At 42.4% G+C, this 24,672-nt stretch overlaps 1 protein-coding gene across 2 annotated transcripts; it reads right to left on the reverse strand.

Moving 5' to 3' along the window:
* Positions 1-24,672, reverse strand: LOC106586625 (atypical chemokine receptor 3). Of its 2 annotated transcripts, none has more exons than XM_045707681.1 (2): positions 24,556-24,672; positions 1-4,117 (listed from the first exon to the last, which is right to left on the reverse strand). In XM_045707681.1, the coding sequence occupies exon 2, from the start codon at positions 4,065-4,067 to the stop codon at positions 2,934-2,936; it is 1,134 nt and encodes a 377-aa protein (XP_045563637.1). In that variant the 5' UTR covers positions 4,068-4,117; positions 24,556-24,672; the 3' UTR covers positions 1-2,933. The 2 variants fall into 2 exon arrangements, with proteins under 2 accessions (XP_045563637.1, XP_014029587.1); XM_014174112.2 differs by lacking the exon at positions 24,556-24,672 and adding an exon at positions 14,451-14,628.

A 24,672-nucleotide genomic window follows, 5' to 3' on the forward strand; every position in this document is an offset into this window, starting at 1 on the left:
TTAATTGTTGGTATTTAATGAGTAACAAAATCCATAGCATACAGTAAACATAAAATATCTCTATATAATATAATGGAATGCCTCTTCTTGTAGACATGCTGGTCATGGTTTCTTTATTTTTTTAATAATCACTGCTAGGATTGCAACCCTTACAATGTAATAGGATACATATGCATCCAATCAGATAACACGATGACTCATGACAATGTATCAAACTAAATATGTTTGCTACCTCAGACAGAAATAGCATTGTACACATAAATGTTTAGGACATATCCAACTAGGGATAGGGGTTTGACATCTGTTCAATATTTGAATAGTATCATACATTTTTGTTGGATATCCAGATATTGAAAATACTTGTGTTTTTTTTTTTACTTAAGGACTATATTCAATCAGTTCCGCTTTAGCCGACATCGGCATAGTGGTTGTTTTGGCGGTGTCTGAGGTGGAACTGGAATGCAGACTAGCAGAAAAATAAGTGAAACTTGACAAATTATCCAATGGATTATGATAATTTGCTTGTAAAAAAAGAGGGGAGATGCAAAAACATTAATTTGTGTTAATTTAATTTGCTCCATGGCAAGGCGGCCAAGTGTAGGGTCGTCACTAGTTAACACAGCCACAAAGTCATGAACCCCGTCTATTTCTACATTTTCACATCTTAAAATTGGATTTTTAATCAAACTCTCACCTAAACCCTAACATTAACCACACTGCTAACCTTAGCCTAACTCTAACCTTAAATGAAGACCAAAAAGCACATTTTTGTTTTCACGAATTTGTATGGTATAGACCATTTTGACTTTGTGGCTGTTTTATCTAGTAGAAACCCAAGTTTTTGCTACAGAGAAAAGCTGTTTGGCTCTCAGATGACTTGCGAATAGGAAGAACTTTACAGCAGATGTTTCTGATTAATTAACATTGCCATGTTGGTAGGTGGTAACATTTAAATAAAACCCAACTTTGAAACAAAACATAGGCTGTAAAGAATTTGCACGTCATCCCATAAGAAAAAAGGCGTAAGACTCACAGAAACATCCAAAGTCACACATTCGGATTTGGCATTTCAAGCTCAAATATATCATAATGTACTATGACTAAAAAGATTAATTATTTACATCATTGTGCAACATAATGGGTAAGCTCTGGCCATCGTCTTTCAGCTCGAGAAATTTATTTCTACTGTTGTGGGTGTTTAAAATAGGCCTATACATTTTTTTTCTAGCAGAAATGTATATTCACACAAGTATTCGAATACTAACATCCGTTCGGACATTTTAATATTCAAATAATCATGCTCATCCCTATATCCAACATCATAATTTGGCATGGAACACTGTGTGAGTCACACGGTTTGCACTGTGGCCCACAACATGTAGTCAGACACACACGCACACACAGACACATGCACGCCCACATACAAGCTGTCTCTCGCACTCACAGACATACATTGACACACACAGGATATATCCCAATAAAAGATTCAGAATGTAGTTCCTCTTTTTCGTGTTGATAGTCTGCAGCATTTATACACATCTGTCCAGCATTGTGGCTGTGGCTGCCTACACATGGATGCAGTAAAGCTGTGTTGGGTTATTGGTCATAAAGCCCTCTCTGTCTGTGCTGTGGTCTGTGTGCTGATGCAGCGTCCTAGATGCCATATGAAGCACACATGTCTCACTATTATCGCTAATGCTAATATTAGCCATAACGTATTGTATGGTTACAGCTATGCTATATGTGGTGATAGAGATAGAGGCTGTGTCAACACTCCTACCTAGCTTCCTTTCCTTGTCTCCTCTCCTTAAATGATCACTGTTCTGAGAACTCAACATTTTCTGAGACAATTCCGGGACCTCTCTAGTCATTCTAGGTCAGGCGTCACAGAAGGAGGGAGATGAGGAAAGGGAGCTGGTTCAAAGCATTATGAGATTGAAGTAAACGGCAGGACTGGTGTCACAGAGCAAGGGACTCTCATTTACAATGAGGCAGCTTTATGAACACATAGACATTACTGAAATGGACTTCTGAATCCACAACACAATGAGTAAAAACATAGAAAATACAAAGTTGGAAAGTCGAAGCATAGCATAAATATGTACAAAAATATATCTAAAGTTAATAACAATCTCATAATGATAATATATGTACAGTATTTTAATGCCCTTCGAACTATTTTCAAAGTGGACTTTGAGGTCCCCACACCGCGTACGCACACACACACCTCTAGCAGTTTAGAAAATAATGCAGCTATTGGGTCAACTCTATATATAATCACTGCTGCAGCTCGAATACAGGCAATGCTAGGACAGACCGTTCTGTGAACTTGTGTGGCCTACCACTTCGCGGCTGAGCCGTTGTTGCTCCTAGACGTTTCCACTTCACAATAACAGCACTTACATTTTCCTGAGGCAGCTCTAGCAGGGCAGAAATTTGACTAACTGACTTGTTGGAAAGGTGGCATCCTATGACGGTGCCACATTGAAAGTCACTGAGCTCTTCAGTAAGGCAATTTTACTGCCAATGTTTGTCTATGGAGATTGTATGGCTGTGTGCTTGATTTTATACACCTGTCAGCAACGGGTGAAGCTGAAATAGCCGAATCCACTCATTTGAAGGGGTGTCCACATACACTATATATACAAAAGTATCTGATTGGCCAGCGGTAGGCCTATAGGTGTACTTGATTTGATCTCCAGGACCACCGGGTGGGCAGAGTTTGTACCTTAAATGATAAAAAAGTGCACCTACCGCAAACAGTGCAAATCAATTAAGAACACAAGGCTTTATCGTTGGGCTTTTTACAGAAATGTTTGGCGATCGACTAGGAAAGCCTTGGAGATGGACCAGTTGGTGACCACTGATCTAGACTATGTTCTAAATGTCCTTGATGTGTTTTTGAGTTCCAGAGTGTGTTCTAGAGTTCAGTCTCAGATCTGTGGTGTGTTCTCCACAGCGACGGCAGAGTACTCTGTCTCAGAAACATGGGTCTGTTCTATGAGCCTGGCCAGGCCTGTACGTGTGGAGTACTTAAAGATGAAGGCCTTCATCAGGTCGTAGCGGTAGTTCCTGTTGATGAAGTTGTAGAGGATGGGGTTGAAGCAGCAGTGGAGCAGGGACAGACACTGGGTGAGGTGCAGCGCCACGTAGAGGGCGTTCTCCAGCCCACAGCTCAGAGGAACCAGGCCAAGCAGGGAGAGGGCATCGGCCAGGAGCACCCCGTGGTAGGGGCCCCAGCAGCCGAGGAACACCACTATGTAGGCCAGGATCACCTTGCGGCTCACACGACGCTCTTGCTCCACTGCCGAGGAGGAAAAGGAGGAGGAGAGTGCTTTGGCCAGGAGGGCATAGGCCAGAGTGATGATAGGGAAGGGGATGATGAAACCAAGCAGGATGAAGCTCAGCTGGACCCCTACCATCCACTCCCTAGGGTGTTCCTCTGGGTACACCGGCCTGCACAGCACTACCTCCCCTTGTGATGACCTCAGAGCCCGCAGGAAGTACGTGTCCGGCAGGGAAGCCACCAGAGCCAGGAGCCACACCCCCATGCACACGCTGTGGCGAATCAGCTTTCGGCGCCGGCCCCCATCCTCACTGTCGGCCGGCCGCGTCACGCTCAGGTAGCGGTCGACGCTCATGCAGGCCAGGAAGAAGATGGAGCTGAAGAGGTTAACGGAGAAGAGTAGGTGGGTGAGCTTACACGCCAACTCGCTGAAGGGCCAGTGGCCGTGCTGTGCCAGGGAGCTCACCCACACGGGCAGTGTGACGCATACGCACAGGTCAGCCGCCGCCAGATGGGCGATGTAGAGGTGCGTCTCGTGGCGAGGGGAGGAGCTGGAGGTGGTGTGCTGGGCACGGATGTTGATCCAGAGGACGAGGCCGTTGGCGGCCAAACCGACCACGAAGATGAAGACGTAGAGGATGCACATGGAGTGGAGCAGGGCGCTGCGGTCGAAGGCCGTGGGACAGCCACCCATCTCCACCCGCGTCCCGTTCTCCAGGAGGCCTGTGAGGTTCAGGTCCTCCCATGTGTCGAACAGCTCATCCAGATCGAAGCTGTTCATCCTTCTGCCGTTTGCTGGGAACGATCACGCACACCTCACTGATCTGGGATCTGTAGAGACAAGAAGACAGCAGCCCATCAGTCCTGATATCAATCTGTCTGTTTGCCATGTCACAGTAAATGTTTGAACTATATTTAGAGAGCGCTGCCCTGAGTTCCTTTGACTTTTATTAACAAGATCTCAACCCATCAGTCCTGACCTCACTCCGTTCCTGGGGCAGAGCTAGATCAGAAAAGCAATTCACTTCTTAACAGAGCCCTGCATTCTACAGTATGTTATGCGATCTAATAGGCACCCAAATGAAATTAACAAAAAAAACACATAGCTTTTTATTATACGCCACCAGATCTGGAAAAAATCTAAATGTAGTTAACTCGTAAAACAATGCTTTATTAATTCATAATGGCTCTGTTGTTTTGGGATGATTGAGGAATGACTGCCAAAGCTGTCTTTTGCCATCCAGTCAGAGGGCAGCACCAGCTATGTTGCCATTAGTCCAAAAACACAACATCCAGATTAAATGTGAGGAAGTGGATCTGTAACCCAAACATTGTGTATTTTCTCAACTTTCCTGGCGTTCCCAGATTCAGCGTCAGTCGGGATGAGAAACCCGATGCCGTTTTAAATAATTCTCCTCCTTTTCGTGCTCGTTACAAGGGAAACATTAGCCTCTGCACCTCCAGAAAGAGAAGAGCTGTCATCGCAAGAGGATCAAAGGACAGCTCTGTCATAACCACAGCTATGTGATCTGAAAACATTTGAGACTAATCATATACAGTACACACACTCACGCAAAGGGATCCTACACACTCATGCAACATGCATCATGAACACTTACACACACGCACAAGCACACACTGCTCAATATTTTATTACAGCACAACCTCTGACCTCTCTGTATGTCTGATTGGTCCTCTTACACTCAGGTATGATGTCTCTCTTCCCCTGACAGTCAGAACATGACGGGAGGAATGTGAGGGATTGAAGAACAAACCCTAAACATGAAAACCATGAGTGATATAACCTCTCCTTTTCCTCCTGATTGGCACACGTCCACATACTGAGACGTGGGGAGACAGAGCCGGGATATCAGTGTTTGCCACTAGCGCTGTACAACCGGTTACACACAAATTTCCAGCCGGGTACATTTTCCACTTATACTGAACAAAAATATAAACCCAATATGCAACAATTTCAAGGATTTTACTGAGTTACAGTTTATATAAGGAAATCAGTCAATTGAAATAAATTCATTAGGCCCTTGTCGCACTCCTCTTCGTCTGAAGATATCGAGAAATCGCTGTCGGAAAAAGTGGACCAATACGCAGCGGGTTGCGTGCTCATCATATTTTACTTAAATGTGAACACAAAAACCAAGACACAATTACCGACAGGACCAATTCTGCAGGCTATATACAACGCAATGCAAAAACAACTACCCACAAACTACAACCAAAACACAAACCTATATATAGGACTCTCAATCAGAGGCAACAGAAAACACCTGCCTCCAATTGAGATTCCAACACCCAATTACTTAGACATAGAAATACAAAGAACTAGAATGAACCTAGACATACAAAACATAGAACATAAACCCGGAAATAATAAATCAAACACACCTACAAAATTCACACTCAGCCTAAACCATACAAAACAAATACCCATCTGCCACATCCTGACCAAATTATAATACAATTACTCCCTTTGCTGGTCAGGACGTGACAGCCCTAGTATATGGATTTCACATGACTGGGCAGGGGTTCAGCCATGGGTGGGCCTGGGAGGGCATAGGCCCAACCACTTGGCAGCCAGGCCCACCCACTGGGGAGCCATAATTGTGGAAATGCATATCCTGCTATAAAATACTTTAATCTCAAGAGAGGACAGGTTAATTGTTAAAAAAGGTTTATGTTTTCTTACCTAGAAAATAGTCCTGATCATATAAGCTTAGAAGATATCCCCCCCAAAAAACAATACACTGAATGAATACCTTTTCAGGATCCTGGCTGGCTACTTTTTCTATTTGGCTGGCTACTCCGTGTGCTTCTGGAAAACACTGGGTTGCCAGGGGGTTTAACTACTTTAGACCCGGTCCAGCCATGGTCAAAGACAGTCAGCGCCGCTGGGCGACACAGCGTGTTAAAGTGCATTGAAACGTGACCGCTTAGAGCAGCTGGGTGTGTGAGAGCTGTGTGATAGTGTGTGACCGCAGAATACCACGTTGCCCACGCCAAGCTGTCTGCGATATCTGTGACTGAGTGTGTTAGTGCATGTACCTGGAGCAGTGGCCAATAGACATGTGTGTGTTGTGTTAGGGCTGTCTGTGGTTTCAGCTCATTCTTTCAACGATCATGGCGCTATTCAATTGATAGCCCCTTTCATTGCTATTTGGCACTTGACCCCTTCACCTCTGGCACACAACATCAAATCAAATAATTTGTATTGGTCACATACAGATGGTTAGCTGGTGTTATTGCGAGTGTAGCGAAATGCTTGTGTTTCTAGTTCCGACAGCGCAGTAATATCTAACATGTAATCTAACAATTCCACAACAACTACCAAATACACACAAATCTAAGTAAATTAATGGAATAAGAACATATACATATAAATATATGGATGAGCAATGACAGAGCAGCATAGGCAAGATGCAATAGATGGTATAAAATATAGTATATACATATGAGATGGGTGATGCACGATATGTAAACATTATTAAAGTGGCCTTATTAAAGTGACTAGTGATCCAGTTATTAAAGTGGCCAATGATTTCAAGTCTATTTGTAGGCAGCAGCCTCTCTGTGTTAGTGATGGCTGTTTAACAGTCTGATGGCCTTGAGATAGAAGCTGTTTTTCAGTCTCTTGTTCCCAACTTTGATGCACCTGTACTGACCTCGCCTTCAGGATGGTAGTGGGGTGAACAGGCAGTGGCTCTGGTGGTTGTTGTCCTTGATGATCTTTTTGGCCTTCCTGTGACATCGAGTGCTGTAGGTGTCCTGGAGGGCAGGTAGTTTGCTCCCGTTGATGCGTTGTGCAGACCGCACCACCCTCTGGAGAGCCTTGCAGTTGTGGGTGGTGCAGTTGCCGTACCAGGTGGTGATACAGCCCGATAGGATGCTCTCAACTGTACATCTGTAAAAATTTGTGAGGGTTTTTGGTGACAAACTAAATTTCCTCAGCCTCCCGAGGTTTAAGAGGCGCTATTGCGCCTTCTTCACCACACTGTCTGTGCGGGTAGACCATTTCAGTTTGTCCGTGATGTGTGCGCCGAGGAACTTAAAACTTTCCACCTTCTCCACTGCTGTCCCGTTGATGTGGATAGGGGGCTGCTCCCTCTGCTGTTTCCTTAAGTCCACGATAATCTCCTTTGTTTTGTTGACGTTGAGTGAGAGGTTGTTTTCCTGACACCACACTCCGAGTGCCCTCACCTCCTACCTGTAGGCCGTCTCGTCGTTGTTGGTAATCAAGCCTACTACTGTTGTGTCATCTGCAAACTTGATGATTGAGTTGGAGGTGTGCATGGCCACGCAGGCATGGGTGAACAGGGAGTACAGGAGGGGCTGAGCACGCACCGTTGTGGGGCCCCAGTATTGAGGATCAGTGAAGTGGAGATGTTGTTTCCGGCCCGTCAGGAAGTCCAGGACCCAATTGCACAGGGCAGGGTTGAGACCCAGGGCCTCAAGCTTAATGAGGAGCTTGGAGGGTACTATGGTGTTGAATGCTGAGCTATAATCAATGAAGAGCATTCTTACATAGGTATTGCTCTTGTCCAGATGGGATATGCCAGTGTACAGTGTGATGGCGATTGCATCATTTGTGGACCTATTGGGGCGGTAAGCAAATTGAAGTGGGTCTAGGGTGACAGGTAAGGTGGAGGTGATATGATCCTTGACTAGTCTCTCAAAGCACTTCATGATGACAGAGGTGAGTGCTACGGGGCAATAGTCATTTAGTTCAGTTACCTTTGCTTTCTTGGGTATAGGAAAAATGGTGGCCATCTTGAAGCATGTGGGGACAGCAGACTGGGATAGTGAGAGATTGAATGTGTCCGTAAACACACCAGCCAGCTAGTCTGCGCATGCTCGGAGGACGCGGCTTGGGATGCCGTCTGGGCAGGCAGCCTTGCAAGGGTTGACACGTTTAAATGTCTTACTCACGTCGGCCACAGAAGGAGAGCCTACAGTTCTTGGTAGCGGTCTGCGTCGGTGGCACTGTATTATCCTCAAAGCGGGCAAAGAAGGTGTTTAGTTTGTCTGGAAGCGAGACGTCGGTGTCCGTGACTTCTTGCCCTTTATTACAGTAGTTTTGTCATTCTCCCTAATAGCAGCAGCTGCACACTTTTCTCTTGCTCTTTCTCCTTCCTCCCCCTCTCATCTGCCCCCCAAAGCAAAAGGGGAATATTCAGATCACAAACCTTTAGTTTCATCACACTCCAAACACCCAATGAGGCTGAGCTGGTTACAACATAGATAGACTACCTACCATGAGAGCTAGCAGGGCCTAAAATTAACACCTGCCACATGCGGGTAGATTTTAGCACTGGCAGGTAAGATGTCTGTCAGGGCTTCACATTGCGAGCATTTCACTAACATTATTTTGTGAATAAAAATTGTCACGTGTGATCACATGTATAGTCAAGTAGGATCACATTTATAGTTAAAGAAATGCTGCAGTAGCCGTTTTGTTTCATAGCTGGTAAATGAATCGCACTACAACTGCCTGGCTGGCGGCTGTGAACATGTGAAGAGCTGATTGAAAGATTTTAGAAGCGCTATGCACAGGCATAACAGTTGGTCTAATTTACTTGAAAAAAAAGTCTACAGAAGTGAGATTTAGTCCTTGGCTATTTACATTGTTTTGTTGACAAGCTAGTTTGTTTTTCTATGTTTGAGATTCAACTGCTATGGATGAAAAGACAATGCCTCTAGTCTAGTCAGACTCGATCTCACAAGTGCAAACATGACTCAAATCGCACTACCACGGTAACCTCCCGCAGTTAAGGGGGCAGGTGAACATGTTGGTCTCATCTGTGATTTTTTAAAAATATATATTATTTCACCTTTATTTAACCAGGTAGGCCAGTTGAGAACAAGTTCTCATTTACAACTGCGACCTGGCCAAGATAAAGCAAAGCAATGCGACAAAAACAACAACACAGAGTTACACATTACACAAATATATTTTATATGATATTTTGGTAAAAAAGTTTTTTTTTTTTAAATGAAATTAAACAATATACCACATTACTTCTTACTAGTAACACAGTTCTTGTTCTAGAAACATTACAAAGCATGATCATCAGTTTGTGTTTCGTTTGTGTAATCTTAGCCGGAAAACAATATTTTGACTGGTAAAAAATCTGAGTGACTGGTAGATTTTTAAATCTACCTGCCACAGTAAGTAAGGCCAAAAAGTTAATTTTATGCCCTGCTCAAAGCCAGTATGTATGAACTTGAACATTATATTATTATATTTGGCACCACTGTAAGGGTGGCTGTATCTTATTATTGCTGATGATTACACATTAGGCAAGCAGCATGCAGGGCCGATGATGCATTACAATACAAGACAAAAAGGGAGCATTAAAAGCTGTTTACCTGTGTTAACCCTCCTCCACCAAACTTTACAGTTGGCACTATGCATTTGGGCAGGTAGTGTTCTCCTGGCATCCGCCAAACCCAGATTCGTTCTTTGGACTGCCAGATGGTGAAGCTTGATTCATCACTCCAGAGAACTAATTTCCACTGCTCCAGAGTCCAATGGCAGCGAGCTTTACACCCCTCCAGCCGACGCTTGGCATTGTGCATGGTGATCTTAAGCTTGTTTGCGGCTGCTCGGCCATGGAAACCCATCTCATGAGACTCCCGACGAACAATTATTGTGCAGGCGTTGCTTCCAGAGGCAAACTGGAACTCGGTAGTGAGTGTTGCAATCGAGGACAGACGATTTTTACGCCCTACGCACTTCAGCGGTCCCGTTCTGTGAGCTTATGTGGCCTACCACTTCACGGCTGAGCTGTTGTTACTCCTAGACGTTTCCACTTCACAATAACAACACATACAGATGACCGGGGCAGCTCTAGCGAGGCAGAAATTTGACGAACTGACTTGTTGGAAAGGTGGCATCCTATAGAGGTGCCACGTTGAAAGTCACTGAGCTCTTCATTAAGGCCATCCAATGTTTGTCTATGGAGGTTGCATGGCCGTGTGTTCAATTTTAGTCACCTGTCAGCAACAGGTGTGGCTAAAATAGCCGAATCCACTAATTTGAAAGGGTTTCCACATACTTTGTATATATAGTGTAGCTGCTAAAGCAAAATGAGATGAGGAAGAGGAACTCTTTCGTTTTAGTTATATATTTGCTATATTGGGAACCTTTTGTACCTAAGCACCTCAAATCGAATCACTTTTTAAAATCTTTTTACTATGCTATTAGATTATCAATGTGTCACAATTATTATTTTATAAATGTCTTATAATTTTATCAGAAAATATTTTTTTATAGGCAAGGGAACTACTACATTTTTATCAGTGAGACACACACACACACACACTTATGTTGAGTAATAAAAAAAAATTGTCTTGGGTAATGTCACATCCTCACCATAGAAAGCTTTTATTTTCTATGGTAGAGTAGGTCAGGGCGTGACAGTGGGTTTTGTTTAGTTTATTTATTTCTATGTTGGTTCTAGTTTCTTTTTTCTATGTTGGGGCTTTTGTCTAGTTTCTGTATTTCTATGTGGGGTTCTAGTTTCTGTATTTCTATGTTTTTTGGGGGGATGATCTCCAATTAGAGGCAGCTGGTCATCGTTGTCTCTAATTGGGGATCATATTTAAGTTGTTTTTTCCCCCCACACTAGGTTTGCTGGGAGATTATTTTGAGTAAGTTGCACCTCTTCGTCACAGTTTGTTGTTTTGTAAGTCTTGCATAGTGTCACAGTTATAATAAAATGTGGAATGATACACACGCTGCGCCCTGGTCTCCATCATCATCATCATATGACAAACGTGACAGGTAATTCCACAACATGAGTCCCTTGAGGGTAGTGTAACTTGGTGGACTTTGTTTTACTTCATAAACATGTTTTCCCATCTCAAGAGGTTAAATAAAATTACTATAGTACGTGCCTATTAATTGCCAAATAAAGTAACAGGGTTGAAGTTTTCATCTTAAATCAGCCATAAATCCCCTTAGGCCTTTTCACACTGCATTGTTCATAGCCCCAGGCTTAACCTGTACATATAAGCATTTGTTAACCTGGGCTAAACTTTAGCCCTGGGCTAAGGATTCACACTTGTATACCAAAGTCCTAGGCTAACAGACGCACACACATGGAACCAACATTCTATCTCTACCAAGCGACCAATGTTATAAGCATTATGGCATGTATTAACCAATTTACTCTTGCTTCTAGACTTCGATTTCCAACAGCGATGGTTTGTATAAACCTTCCTGTCTGCTTGTCAGACCTCGGAAACAATGTTTCGCTTTTGAAATATATTGCCCCTGTACAGAGAATGCTGTGCATGGACGAGACATTAACTTTTCTGATCTATGCGAAATCATGCAACACTATTTGTTTTGTTAGCATATATCCAATTAAATATCAATAGAAAAGCTATGAAAACTGATGACAATTGAGCGTTTTCGGCCCGTTCAGCTGTTTGTGGAGCAGTTGGCTATAAAAATGAGAAGACGCCGACTCTGCCGGACGAGCATGCTTTTGCGGCACAGTCGATAGCGCGCCGGACTTCGGGCTTGAAGGTCGAGGGTTCGAGACCTGCTCTCTGCTGTTTCATTACACTGGTGAAGGAAGTGATCGGACCTTGCATCCACGACAGTGCGTGTGCTTGGCCGGTGAGCGCGTTTCTGTAAGACGTTGAGTCGCAAGCTAGCGCGAGGACGCGCTCTTTGAAAGGAGGGAGTAGTGTAACGCGGAAATCGACTCTGCCGGACGAGCATGCTTTTGCGGCACAGTCGATAGCGCGCCGGACTTCGGGCTTGAAGGTCGAGGGTTCGAGACCTGCTCTCTGCTGTTTCATTACAATACGTTATAAATTTGCATACCATATGTTACGAATTCTAGCAAGGTGGCTAACGTTAGATAAGCGTTAAGGTTAGTGTTCAATTTAGGAGTTGTCCGTGATTAGAGTTAGAACTCGCAACCATTGAGTTGCTAGACGTTTGCGTTATACATCTACCCATACAATCCGACCAACCACCCTACTTTTGTTTTTGCCTTAAATAACCATCTGTTTTACGTAACCATACCAAACGTAACATATCAGGGTTGGGTAGGTTACTTTCTAAATGTAATCCGTTGCAGTTACTAGTTACCTGTCAAATTGTAATCAGTAACGTAACTTTAGGATTACCCAAACTCAGTAACTTAATCTGATTACATTCCGTTAATTTTAGATTACTTTCCCTTTAAGAGGCATTAGAAGTTTTGATAAACTGAGGGATGGGCCTGGAGAAATGTAACCACTCTCAAATTAATAGTCAGAGCTATAGATGCGAGGACTGACCATCCCTGATACAAATATATATTTTTGAACCATGTTATGAGGCAAAAGTGTTTGTTTACATTTACAATGTTTACAAACATTGGAGAAAAACAAGCTTATATTTTGGGTTCTCATGGAGTGTGACAGTTGAACTAAGCTGATGCATTTATAAATTAGATTCTTCAGTAATCAATGGATATATACATCAAAAAATTGATGTTGCAACTACAGATTGCCTCTTTAAGTCTTTCAAAAGTTTGCGAGTTTGAGCTTGTGTCCATTAGGCCTATGGATTTATTTATTTTATCAGCATGAATTACATTGAGCAATAAAAGCCCCACTTTAATTCCATAGGCTTGGATCTGCACTATGCAGCTGTTGCAAGAGCGCATTTTTCACTGGCTGTCCACTGGTTTCAAAAACAATGACTGATAGACAGCTTAAACTTCTTGAATTCAACGACTATTGGTTTCAAATACACATTTAGATTTGTGAACAGCCATCCACAACAACCACAATCCGTAAGGCGCAAATATCTAAATGAGAGGACAGCAGTATAATTCACATCAATACGATTTGATTTGATTTGAATACGCTATGTAGATATCAATAAGTGATATCTGTATCACCGTAGACTACATCATTGGAAGACATAGCTTGTACTGTAGCCTACAAAAGCCTATTCCTGCTATTCTCCCGCGATCCATCAAACACATTTGATGTGTCATCATAGTGGTCTCTGATTTGTGGTCAGACTCACTCAGATTTTTTTCAATGCTGATTTGAATGTCATTAAGAAAACAGAAGTGTCCAAAAAAATTCTCTCGCAAACATCCTTTCTGAATTTAAAAGTAATCCTCGAAGTAATAATCTAGTTTTTCAAAAGTATCTAATCTGATTACAATATTTTTGTTGGTAACGTACCGGATTACAGTTAAACATTTTTTTGTAATTTTTGTAATCCCTTAGATGTAATCCGTTACTCCCCAACCCTGCCTATCATACTAAAGGGAGTGTCTCGGATTTAAGTACAGAATAATACAAAATGCACTGAGACCAGTTTGCAAAATGAGTGACAGTTTTAAATGAATCATTAACTGCATGAAATGAATAATAATCTTCAGAAATTACTTTGACAAAGCAAAAAAAATTATTGGCCTTTAAAATGATTGGGGAAATGTTGGGGTTGAGTGGGTTAAAATCTTCTTAGAAGTCAGAGGTTGCACAGAGGGCCAATATTTGCACTTTATAAAGTCTCTGTTCATATTATAAATCTGATTTATAGAATTGTCCATGTATTGTCAATATTAACGGGAACTTCACATTTAATATGACAGGCTTTTAATGACAGGCTTTTAATATGCAATATTGGTGCACAATTTCTACAAAATAAAATATGAATGGGTCGCAAAAGGGACTCATTTCGTGGAACGACACCTTTACACACGACCTGAAGCCTATCTATTTGAGTGCACATTCAATTCCGTCCCATTGTAATCAGGTTTAAATCTGCCGTGACAACAAACCACATTCCTTATCAAATGCCAGCGGACTCAGTGTAGTAAACTGGCGGCGCTCATTGAATGGGCACAGCTAATCCGCGCGCCCCGCTGCGAAAGAGGATGTCTCTATCTATGACTAGAATGACTTGAGAAGTTTCAGAGGCCAGTAGTCACATTAGGCTAATATCTTACACAAAACTCCGCTGCAGCAATACACCATTAGCCTAACAAATGCAGTGTTTGCTGAAACATAAGTGTTTCTGGAACCGACATTATAGGACTGCAGCTCTTTGGTCCGCAGCCTCTTGTTATGGAGATGCTCCTGTCAAGTGGTTAGCAAAAGAAGCTAAAATGTATGTAAAATGCCTTACTTGTAATTGAGAGAAAAAAATCCCTTATTTGTGGCCTCTTCGAAGAAATGGCACAGTGTCTAGTGCGAAGTGATGTCCAGTTATGTTATGCTTTGTCCGAGATGGGGAGATGGTGGTTGTGAGCTCTCCGCTATCTGGCTTTGACTGAGTGGGTGAGTGTCCCGTCTCCTCCCAGAGATAGTGAACCTGGCCTCATACCTCCCACTGCACTTGTTAATATACTGCGTAGTGAGTGATACGCCTTCCAAGGCAAGTCCCACAACACATTCATTGTTTCTTACAAGAGTGGAAAAGGCGTCGGATTTCCTTCCACTTTACATCCCACAAACAATTGCCCAAGAGACTGAAACACGTTTGTGCTTTGTACACAGCTGGATTTTTGGTGTGCAGAGACTGCCAAAGTGAGACGCTAATAGCAGTCATATCATCTGAGATATGTTTATGACAGAAATCTATACTTTTTTTGTGCACATTCCTCATTTCAATGTATAGCAACTAGACTAATTTTGTCATTTTGATTCTTGTGGTTTGGGTGATAGACCCATCTAACTTCATATAACATGTATTGCATTTGCCAATGCAAGCTTGTGGTTGTACCCTATACCATGAATACTGTATTTAAAATGTGTTATTCAATTGTGAGTATGAAAATATGTATTGTTCCCTTCGACACAAATAAAGTTCACAGCCCACACCCGTCTTCTCTCAGTTCCTCTCAACTGTTAGTGACTATTTATGAAACTGAGGTCAACAACATAAAGCTACCCATAGACTCACACCCACAGCCCTCCACTCACTCAGAGCAACCACAAAATCGGCTCAACCCAGCGCCTCCAGACATGTGAGACCAAAAACACCCAATATGATTAAAAGATGTACCAACTGAAAAAAAATGTATGGCAATTATAAACTGTCTATTACTTTGACGTCTGTCTGACATCCTGAGGACAATGTCAAATGCAGTGGATGTGGTATAGTCAAGAAACACAAGGCAAAATTATGTGCAAACATCACAAAAAACATTGCCAGAGTTAGAGCCAGAGTTAGAGCCAGAGTTAGAGCCAGAGTTAGAGCCAGAGTTAGAGCCAGAGTTAGAGCCAGAGTTAGAGCCAGAGTTAGAGCCAGAGTTAGAGCCAGAGTTAGAGCCAGAGTTAGAGCCAGAGTTAGAGCCAGAGTTAGAGCCAGAGTTAGTGCCAGTGTCTCAGTCTAAGCCCAGGTACCTGTTTCTGTTGGCCTGCGGGCTGGAAAGGTTTGTTTATTTCTTAACTGGCGTACAAGACATTCTCTCTCAGTTTGGGTTTACTTATATACTGTTTCAACAGGAGCTGTTTTTATCTGCAATCTTGTAGTTTATTAATGATCAACAGTGGACAGGGTGGTCACTGTAAACTACCCTCATATGGCACTGAGAGAGAGTTACAGTAGAGGGGGCTGATAGAACAGTGCAGTAGAGGAAGCTGAAAGAGTTCAATTAAAGGATCGGTGTCCCAACCACGGGATGGTTAAGCTAATGTAGACTAATGTGATTAGCATGAGGTTGTAAGTAACGCACATTTTCCAGGACATAGACATATCAGATATGGGCAGAAAGCTTAAATTCTTGTTAATCTAACTGCACTATCCAATTTACAGTAGCTATTACAGTGAAAGAATACCATGCTATTGTTTGAGGAGAGTGCACAATTATAAACTTAAATGTATTAATAAACCAATTGGGCAAATTTGGCAGTCTTGATACAACATTTTGAACAGATATGCAACGGTTCATTGGATCAGTGTAAAACTTTGCACATACACTGCTGCCATCTAGTGGCCAAAATCTAAATTGGATCTGGGTTGGAATAATACATTATGGCTTTCTCTTGCATTTCAAAGATGATGGTACAAAAAACAATCTTTTACCAGATCTAATGTGTTATATTCTCCTAATTTAATTTCACATTTCCACCAACTACAAGGTATTTCCTTTTAAATGGTATCAAGAATATACATATCCTTGCTTTAGGTCTGGCTTTGGAAGACCACCAAAAACTCTGAAATCTCCATCCCTAACTACAACATTTTCAGACAAGATAGAACGGCCAAAGGGGGCGGTGTTGCAATCTACTGCAGAGATGGCCTGCAGAGTTCTGTCTTACTATCCAGGTCTGTTCCTAAACCATTTGAACTTCTACTTTTAAAAATCCACCTTTCTAAAAACAAGTCTCTAACCGTTGCCGCCTGCTATAGACCACCCTCTGCCCCCAGCTGTGCTCTGGACACCATATGTGAACTGATTGGTTAGAAGAGAGTCGGCCCGAGAATTGAACCATGTGGCACACCCATAGAGACTGCCAGAGGTCCAGACAACAGGCCCTCCGATTTGACACACTGAACTCTATCAGAGAAGTAGTTGGTAAACCAGGCGAGGCAATCATTTGAGAAACCAAGGCTGTCGAGTCTGCCAATAAGACGTAGGAAGACCCCAGCCACCCTAGTCATAGACTGTTCTCTCTGCTACCGCATGGCAAGCGGTACTGGAGTGCCAAGTCTAGGACATAAAGGCTTCTCAACAGTTTTTACCACCAAGCCATAAGACTCCTGAACAGGTAATCAAATGGCTACCCGGACTATTTGCATTGTGTGCAAATCATCCCATGTGAAGAGTCAACTCATTTAATTAAAGTTAAATTCTTAACTTAATAGTTTTTTTAAATTTCTATTGGCAGGATTTAATCATTTGCAATTATGTATATTTATAAGGTAAAAGGTTTATGTTTCTGTCTCCATATGATATGGTAAATATATCCAATGCAAAAACCATCTACATTTAAATGGTATTAATATTAATTTGCATATATTTCCGTTAATTCCCATATATTCCCATGGAAAGTTTCCACCTCTGAATATTCCCCCAAATATGCAACCTTATTAGAGACAGAGACAGAGTTAGAGACAGAAGGAAATACAAGGTAGTGTCTCAGTCTAAGCCCTGGTACCTGTTTCTGTTGGCCTGCGGGCTGGAAAGGTTTGTTTATTTCTCAACTGGCGTACAAGACATTCTCTCTGTTTGAGTTTACTTATACACTAGTTCAACAGGAGCTGTTTTTATCTGCAATCTTGTAGTTTAATGATGTTCAGCAGTGGACAGGGTGGTCACTGTAAACTATCCTCATATGGCACTGCTCAAGGTCATCATGGTTTAGAGACAGAGGTAGGGAGAGATGGAGGACAGACAGCGAGAGAAAGAAACAAAAGTCCTTCATGTTAAGCCCTCTTCAGCGTGGCATTGTCCTCCCACCCTTATACCTGTAGGGCTGAGAGAGAGCTACAGTAGAGGAGGCTGAGAGAGAGTTACAGTAGAGGGGCTGATAGAGCAGTGTAGTAGAGGAGGCTGAGAGTGAGTTACAAGAGAGGGGTATGCGCAATGCTGTCGGGGGTACGCCAAATACAAATGTGATTCACATTTATTTTTTAAAGATACATATTATATTTTTCTTCACATTTTCGAAAAGTTCATTTATATTTTCCGAACGGAGCTATACATTTGGATGAGGTTTTTTTCGCGCCTGAGTAGCCTCGTTTCACTGCCAAATGTAGCAAAACGTAGCTGCTGCTCATTCCGTTTGCTCGAAAATGGATAAATAGTTTACAAAAGTAAGGACAGCGTCCATAGAGACACATACCAGCTCTACCGGTAGTATTGCTACTAGCAGCAGTACTACACCTGCACCTGTCAAAGATACAAGTTGTTTTGCTTCCACGAGCACATCCAATGCTAGCATCAGTAATTCTACATTTGTTGCTAGCCCAGCTATTATGGACACTGACAGCTATTATGGACAACAGACAGAGACGTTGGACCATCGAAGAGGCGCAAATATGATGAGAACTACATTGATTTGGGGTTCACTTATATTGGGAGTAGGGTCTTTCCTCAGCCACAGTGTGTTATAGTACTTTTGCACATATCTCACAACTCAATGAAACCGTCACTCTTGCCCAGACATTTTGAAACAAAACATGCCAATTTGAAAAATAAGCCACGTGGGTTTTTGAGTGAGAATTAAGACGACTTTCGAGTAGTAGACATGTATAAAAGCAACAGATACCATAAGAAGGGGCTATAAGCGTCTTATATGGGGAGCTACTGAGTGGCTAGGACAGGCAAGCACCATACTATTGTGGAGGACTTAATTCTTCCTGCTGCCGCGGATATGGCTGGGACAATGCTGGGGGAAAAGGCCCAAAAAACTATACAGCCAATGACTTCATCAAACAACACTGTTTCATGAAGCATCAGTGACATGGCAGGAGATGTTTTGAAACAATTACTGCTTTGCATACAAGCCAGTGTGAATTCTATGCATTAAAGCTGGATGAGTCAACAGATGTGGCGGGCCTGGCACAGTTCCTGGTATATGTCTGTTACGTTTATGAGGGGTCAAGTAAGGAAGACATCCTCTTCTGCAAACCATTGGAAACCAGGACAAAATATATTTTAAAAATACCGGACAGCTTTGTGACATGAAATGAACTTTGGTGGTCAAGATGTGTTGGAATCTGTACTGATGGCGCAAAAGCCATGAAAGGGAGACATAGTGGAGTGGTAACACGCGTTCAAGCAGTTTCTCCTGACGCCACTTGGGTACACTGCAGCATCCACCGAGAGGCTCTTGCTGCCAGGGGAATGCCTGACAGCTTGAAAGAGGATTTGGACATTAAAGCAAGGCCCCTGAACTCTTGTGTATTTTCTGCAATACACAATGATATGGGCAGCAACCATGTAACACTTTTACAACATAGAGAAGTGCGCTGGTTATCAAGGTGCAAAGTATAGACATGTTTTTTTTATTGAGAGACGAGCTTAAAATTTTCTTTACTGACCATAATTTTCAGTTGTCTGACCGCTTGCATGATGACGAGTTTCTCACATGACTGGCCTATCCGGGTGATGCTTTTTCTCGCGTGAATGATCTGAATCTAGGATTACAGGGACTCTCCGCAACTATATTCAATGTGTGGGACAAAATTTAGTCTATGATTAAGAAGTTGGAGCTCTTCTCTGTCTGAATTATTAACAAGGATAACACATAGCTTTTTCCATCATTGTATGATTTTTTGTGTGCAAATGAACTCAAGCTTACGGACAATGTCAAATGTGATATAGCGAAGCACCTGAATGAGTTGAGTGCGCAATTACGCAGGTACTTCCCCGAAATGGATGACACAAACAACTGGGTTTGTTATCACTTTCATGCACTGCCTCCAGTCCACTTACCGATATCTGAACAAGAGAGCCTCATCAAAATTGCAACAAGCGGTTCATTGAAAATGTAATTTAATCAGAAGCCACTGCCAGATTTCTGTATTGGGCTGCGCTCTGTGTATCCTGCCTTGGCAAATCGCACTGTTAAGACACTGATGCCCTTTGCAACCATGTTCACTAGCATGAAAACTAAATACAGGCAGACTGTGTGTGGAAAATGATTTAAGACTGAGACTCTCCAATACAACCCAACATTGCCAAGTTAGAGGGGGTACGCAGCAGAAGGGGTACGGGACTATAAAAAGTATGGGAACCACTGCTCTACAAGATCGGTCCTCCCCCCCCCCCCCCCACACACACAGGACAGTTAAGCTAATGTAGACTAATGCGATTAGCATGAGGTTGTAAGTAACATGAACATTTTCCAGGACATAGACATATCCTATATGGGCAGAAAGCTTAGATTCTTGTTAATCTAACTGCACTGTCCAATTTACAGTAGCTATTACAGTGAAAGAATACCATGCTATTGTTTTAGGAGAGTGCACAATTATGAACTTGAACATGTATAAATAAACAAATTAGGCACATTTTAGCAGTCTTGATACAATATTTTGAACAAATATGCAATGGTTCATTGGATCAGTCTAAAACGTTGCACATACACTTTTGGCCATCTAGTGGCCAAAATCTAAATTGCACCTGGGCTGGAATAATATACTGCTCAAAAAAATAAAGGGAACACTTAAACAACATCCTAGATCTGAATGAAATAAATAATCTTATTAAATACTTTTTTCTTTACATAGTTGAATGTGCTGACAACAAAACCACACAAAAATAATCAATGGAAATCCAATTTATCAACCCATGGAGGTCTGGATTTGGAGTCACACTCAAAATTAAAGTGGAAAACCACACTACAGGCTGATCCAACTTTGATGTAATGTCCTTAAAAAAAGTCAAAATGAGGCTCAGTAGTGTGTGTGGCCTCCGCGTGCCTGTATGACCTCCCTACAACGCCTGGGCATGCTCCTGATGAGGTGGCGGATGGTCTCCTGAGGGATCTCCTCCCAGACCTGGACTAAAGCATCCGGCAACTCCTGGACAGTCTGTGGTGCAACGTGGCGTTGGTGGATGGAGCGAGACATGATGTCCCAGATGTGCTCAGTTGGATTCAGGTCTGGGGAACGGGCGGGCCAGTCCATAGCATCAATGCCTTCCTCTTGCAGGAACTGCTGACACACTCCAGCCTGTGGACGTCGGGCCCTCATACCGCCCTCATGGAGTCTGTTTTTGACCGTTTGAGCAGACACATGCACATTTGTGGCCTGCTGGAGGTCATTTTGCAGGGCTCTGGCAGTGCTCCTCCTGCTCCTCCTTGCACAAAGGCGGAGGTAGTGGTCCTGCTGCTGGGTTGTTGCCCTCCTACGGCCTCCTCCACGTCTCCTGATGTACTGGCCTGTCTCCTGGTAGCGCCTCCATGCTCTGGACACTACGCTGACAGACACAGCAAACCTCCTTGCCACAGCTCGCATTGATGTGCCATCCTGGATGAGCTGCACTACCTGAGCCACTTGTGTGGGTTGTAGACTCCGTCTCATGCTACCACTAGAGTGAAAGCACCGCCAGCATTCAAAAGTGACCAAAACATCAGCCAGGAAGCATAGGAACTGAGAAGTGGTCTGTGGTCCCCACCTGCAGAAGCACTCCTTTATTGGGGGTGTCTTGCTAATTGCCTATTTCCACCTGTTGTCTATTCCATTTGCACAACAGCATGTGAAATGTATTGTCAATCAGTGTTGCTTCCTAAGTGGACAGTTTGATTTCACAGAAGTGTGATTGACTTGGAGTTACATTGTGTTTAAGTGTTCCCTTTATTTTTTTGAGCAGTGTACATTAAGGCATTTCCCTTGCATTTCAAAGATGATGGTACACAATACAAACACATGTTTTTTGTCTTTGTATTATCTTTTACCAGATCTAATGTGTTATATTCTCCTACATTAATTTCACATTTTCACAAACTGTAAAGTATTTCCTTCGAAATATTATCAAGAATATGCATATCCTTGCTTTAGGTCCTAAGGTACAGGCAGTTAGATTTGGGTATGTCATTTTAGGTGAAAATTGAAAAAAAGGGGCAGATCCTTAAGAGTTAAGGGGGGCTGAGACAGAGGTACAAATCTCCATTCAGAGGGTCCCTCTCCAATCCCATGTACTCTATTCACCCTGACCCACTCTTTTACTCCCCAACCTTCCTCAACCCCATACTCCTCACCCACTCAACCCTGTCTCCATTGTACAACCCACCCTCCTGCTACACGCAACCTCACCCCCTCTCTACCTCCCTCCTTCCTCTCACCACACCCCCACTCTCACTCTCCACATATTCTCTCATCCCCCCCTCAACTCCTAACTCCTAGAGACAACATACGTAATTAAATGCTTTGGTGTGGTGAAGAGATCTCAGGTGTTACCATAGAAATTGTATTTCTGTGGATGTTATGTTGTTGTGTGTGTTTCATAAGAAAATGTGACACACTCTCATGTTGTTGTTTTGCGTGTGTGTAGGAGGAGAGTCATGTGATCTCATGTTGTGTCTCTGGGTCAGACTCATGCAGGTGTATATTTGGCAGAGAGTGTGTTCCTGTCACGTAGCACGGTCATAAAGACATTTCATACACTGACTGTGTCCCTCACAGTGACCATGAATAGAACACAGCTGAATCCTGATTACTGACTAAATGTCAAATATGCAGGAAAAGCCAGAGTTTACCAAGACGCTTTGTTATGGAGGTATACAGGTGCGAAATACTTATTTCTTACCTCTTCTCAGTTTACCTTTCGCTTGAAATGTCTTAGAGCGAAGGAGAGACGGTAACAACCTTTTCTCTCTTTCTGTCTTTCCCTCTCTTGCATTCTCTCTCTTCTCTCACTCTTTCTCCCTCTCCAGTAGTGCTCACTTGTTCAGTCACTCAGAGCCCCTATGTACTGTTATCTTGAACACATCTCATCCAGCCTGAGGATGTCTATCCTTCTATCATCACAGTTTAATAACTGGAGAAAACACATTGTCTCGAGCTTCATTCACCTGAGTATGACCTCTATGAATGAGGGTTCACCTGGCTTATCCTGGATCGTTCCATGGAAAGAGTGCCTTTTGCATCCCTTTGATAATTGAAGTAGAAACTGTGCACCAACATTGAATTTTAAAAGCCTTATATATTAAATGAAGTAAGATACTGTAGACCACATGCAGCATTCACATTTTTTATACGAATAAACGCTCGCTAAACTGCCAAAATCCAGCATTTTGACCTGTCCCTCCGTCAACCCTGTGTAACTTCTAGGAGTGATTTTAACCCACTTACTCCCAAAATGTCTCACCATCATTGTAAAGCCCTAGTTATTTTGTTGCTTTGACAAGGTCATTTCTGAAGATGTGATTAGTGATTAATTTATGTCTGTCACTCATTTTAAGGTCAACCCCAACATGAACTCTCATTTTAATATAGTGAAACTATTCCTTTAAAAAAAGAACACTGAAAATCTAAAAGCTGGTGAGCTGGTTCTACTCTTTTTGGAAATGTTCTGGTGTTTTCTGGTGGAAAACTGAGCAGGTCGAGCATAGCACGTCAACCCATATACAGGCTAGAAATGTTTTAACAATAAAAAAAATTCAAAAATCAGGCTTGTATTCCATTGCCCTTCCCTTTTATCACATAACAAGCCTCCATTTCCCCTGTCACAAGCTAGGGATTTATGGCTGATTTAAGAAGAAATAGAAAACCCTGTTATGGTGACCTAGCTACTTTATTTGGCACTTAATAGTCACTTACTATAGTCATTTTTTATTTAACCTCTTGAGATGGGAAAACTAATTTTTTTATGACAGAATGTTAAAATGAAGTGAAATTAGGGCTCTGGCAGTCATTGCATTTTGTCAGCTGGCAATTGTTATGCAAATGACTGCCAGTCTCATGGTAATTTACTATTAAAGAGCATATACACATATAGCATCCCCAGGCCTCCATGCACACAAGCCGCTGATGCAGAACTTTGGAACAGCTTCATTTAAAAAAGTATAATAAATCCATTGAATATAGCCTGCCCTACACCATCACAATACATCCATTATTTTATTTAGGCAGGTCTAAATCAGTTTTATTTTTTCATGAGCATGGCCTTATTTCTATTACAGCATATTGAATGACTGTCATTCATATTCTATTCACCCAGTTCAATGTAACAGTGATAGGTTTAGGCAACTACATGATACAAACATTTTCCTTATACCCATCATGCTACAACATAACCTATGAATTATAGTTTACCACGAAGGTGACAGACAGTGACACATGGACAGACAGTGACACATTCAATACCGCCTTGCACACTCTTGCTTGCATCTAGCTGATATAGGGTGTAATCAGTACTCCAACAGTTGCAAAAAATTGTTTGCTTCTGTTTAAGAAACGTTTTTCTGCAGAATCGTCAGAATGAATACACCCCTGATCATGGGTAAACACAGCTCACTTTTATAGCAGCCTCGTTGTATGCCTTCTCGCATCTATGCACTCTTCTCCTCTCACTTTTTCCCTTCGATTGTGGACTTACATCAACTGTATGTGACCAGGCGAAAAAACCTTTCAAGCCAAACCATATCATAACCACTACACACAGCCTAGATAGTTGTCACCATATTAGCTAAAGTAACGTCATAGTCAACATAGCTAATAGAACTAAAGCTTTAGTAAACCCACTACAATCATGCAGTAACGTTACAGTGTAAGTAGTTTAGCACTTACACCGGCGGGCCCCGGTGGCAATAAATTAGTAAAACCAAAAGCTTACCTTGACTTGGAAGAGTTCCGGTGTTGGATAGTCATAGCCAGCTAGCTAACATAGCATCCCTCTGATTGAGCTGGGTGTTTGAGTAGGCTAAACTAGCTAGCTGCATTTGCTAGCTAA

The sequence above is a fragment of the Salmo salar genome, chromosome ssa25 (assembly GCF_905237065.1).
Source record: "Salmo salar chromosome ssa25, Ssal_v3.1, whole genome shotgun sequence".
Classification (NCBI taxonomy): Eukaryota; Metazoa; Chordata; class Actinopteri; order Salmoniformes; family Salmonidae; genus Salmo; species Salmo salar.